Genomic DNA, 1,354 nt, shown 5'->3' on the forward strand with positions numbered 1-1,354 from the left:
GGCACCAAAGGAGCAGGAGGGAACAGGAGGGGAGTGAGCGGACGACCCATCAAACCTCCTAAGAAGGACTTACCAGATTCTATCCTGCCGCCGCCGGTGCGCCGCAGCAAGCTGAGCCCTCAGATGCGTTACTGCAGCGGCGTCCTGAAGGAGCTGCTGTCGAAGAAGCACGCCGCGTACGCCTGGCCGTTTTACAAGCCTGTCGATGCCTCGTCGCTCGGTCTTCACGACTACCACGACATCATTAAACAGCCCATGGACCTCAGCACCATCAAGGTACGCATTCATTCCACAGACTGAATTTATCACTTCTGAAACTGAAGTTCAGAGACTGTTTATCTAAAATCTTTTCTTTTGTTGTTTTAGCGAAAGATGGACGGCAGAGAGTACCGTGAGGCGCACCAGTTCTCCGCTGATGTTAGACTGATGTTCTCCAACTGCTACAAGTACAACCCTCCTGACCACGATGTGGTGGCCATGGCCAGAAAACTCCAGGTGATTTTCTTTATTTCAATGATTAAAAAAATTAATTGGAACTTTTAAATTCTCGCAATTTGAAACTTCTACTTCTCATTTTCAGTTGCATTTTTTTTTAAACCAAACCATTTTCTCTCTCCAGGATGTTTTTGAGTTCTGTATTGCTAAAATGCCAGATGAGCCTCCAGCACCACCGAGCTCTTCCTCGTCTTCCTCATCCTCTTCATCCTCCTCTGAGAGTGAGCTCAGCAGCGAGAGTGAGGAAAGCGACAGCAGCCCAAGCTCCGACTCTGAGGAGGAGAGGGCGAACCGTCTGGCAGAGCTGCAGGAGCAGGTGTGTACTGCAGCATGTCTGTAAACACATGTTCACACACCGGTTGTTCGCAGCACTGATGCCATTTTATCTTTTTATTTTTTTGATCTTTCAGCTAAAAGCTGTTCATGAGCAGCTCACCGCACTGTCCCAGGGCCCCATCGCCAAACCCAAGAAGAAGAAAGACAAGAAGGACAAAAAGAAGAAGAAAAAGGTTGAGAAAGAGAAGCACCGGAGGATAGAGGAGGATGTGACACCTGTCAGGCCGCCCAAGACCCCGAAAATGACCAAAACTCCAAAATCTAAGAGCAAGAGTGTGCCCTGCCCCGTGATGCCGATGAAGAAGGCACCGAGCAAGAAAAACAACAAGAGCAAGTGAGTGCTGCCACCTACTGGACAGTTTATGAGTTGACTGCATTGTGCACATTTTTATTTTGTTAAACACTCCCTGCTTTCCTCCAACAGATCCAAAAAGGCCAACGTCATCCCGCAGGTGGCCCACGATCCCCTCGTGAGCCATTTTGACTCAGACGAAGAGGAGGAGACGGCGCCTATGTCGTACGA

At 49.1% G+C, this 1,354-nt stretch overlaps 1 protein-coding gene across 1 annotated transcript in view; it reads left to right on the forward strand.

Annotated features, from left to right (window-relative positions):
* The window catches only part of LOC102303319 (bromodomain-containing protein 2), a gene marked incomplete in the record, with an annotated part of 9,470 nt that overhangs the window by 6,039 nt on the left and 2,077 nt on the right, over window positions 1–1,354 (forward strand). The window contains 5 exon segments of the mRNA XM_014329207.2: window positions 1–276; window positions 367–495; window positions 620–811; window positions 906–1,165; window positions 1,256–1,354. Coding sequence (XP_014184693.1) covers window positions 1–276; window positions 367–495; window positions 620–811; window positions 906–1,165; window positions 1,256–1,354 — 956 coding nt within the window.

The sequence above is a fragment of the Haplochromis burtoni genome, unplaced genomic scaffold (assembly GCF_018398535.1).
Source record: "Haplochromis burtoni strain Fernald_Lab_line unplaced genomic scaffold, NCSU_Asbu1 Contig_519, whole genome shotgun sequence".
Lineage (NCBI taxonomy): Eukaryota > Metazoa > Chordata > Actinopteri > Cichliformes > Cichlidae > Haplochromis > Haplochromis burtoni.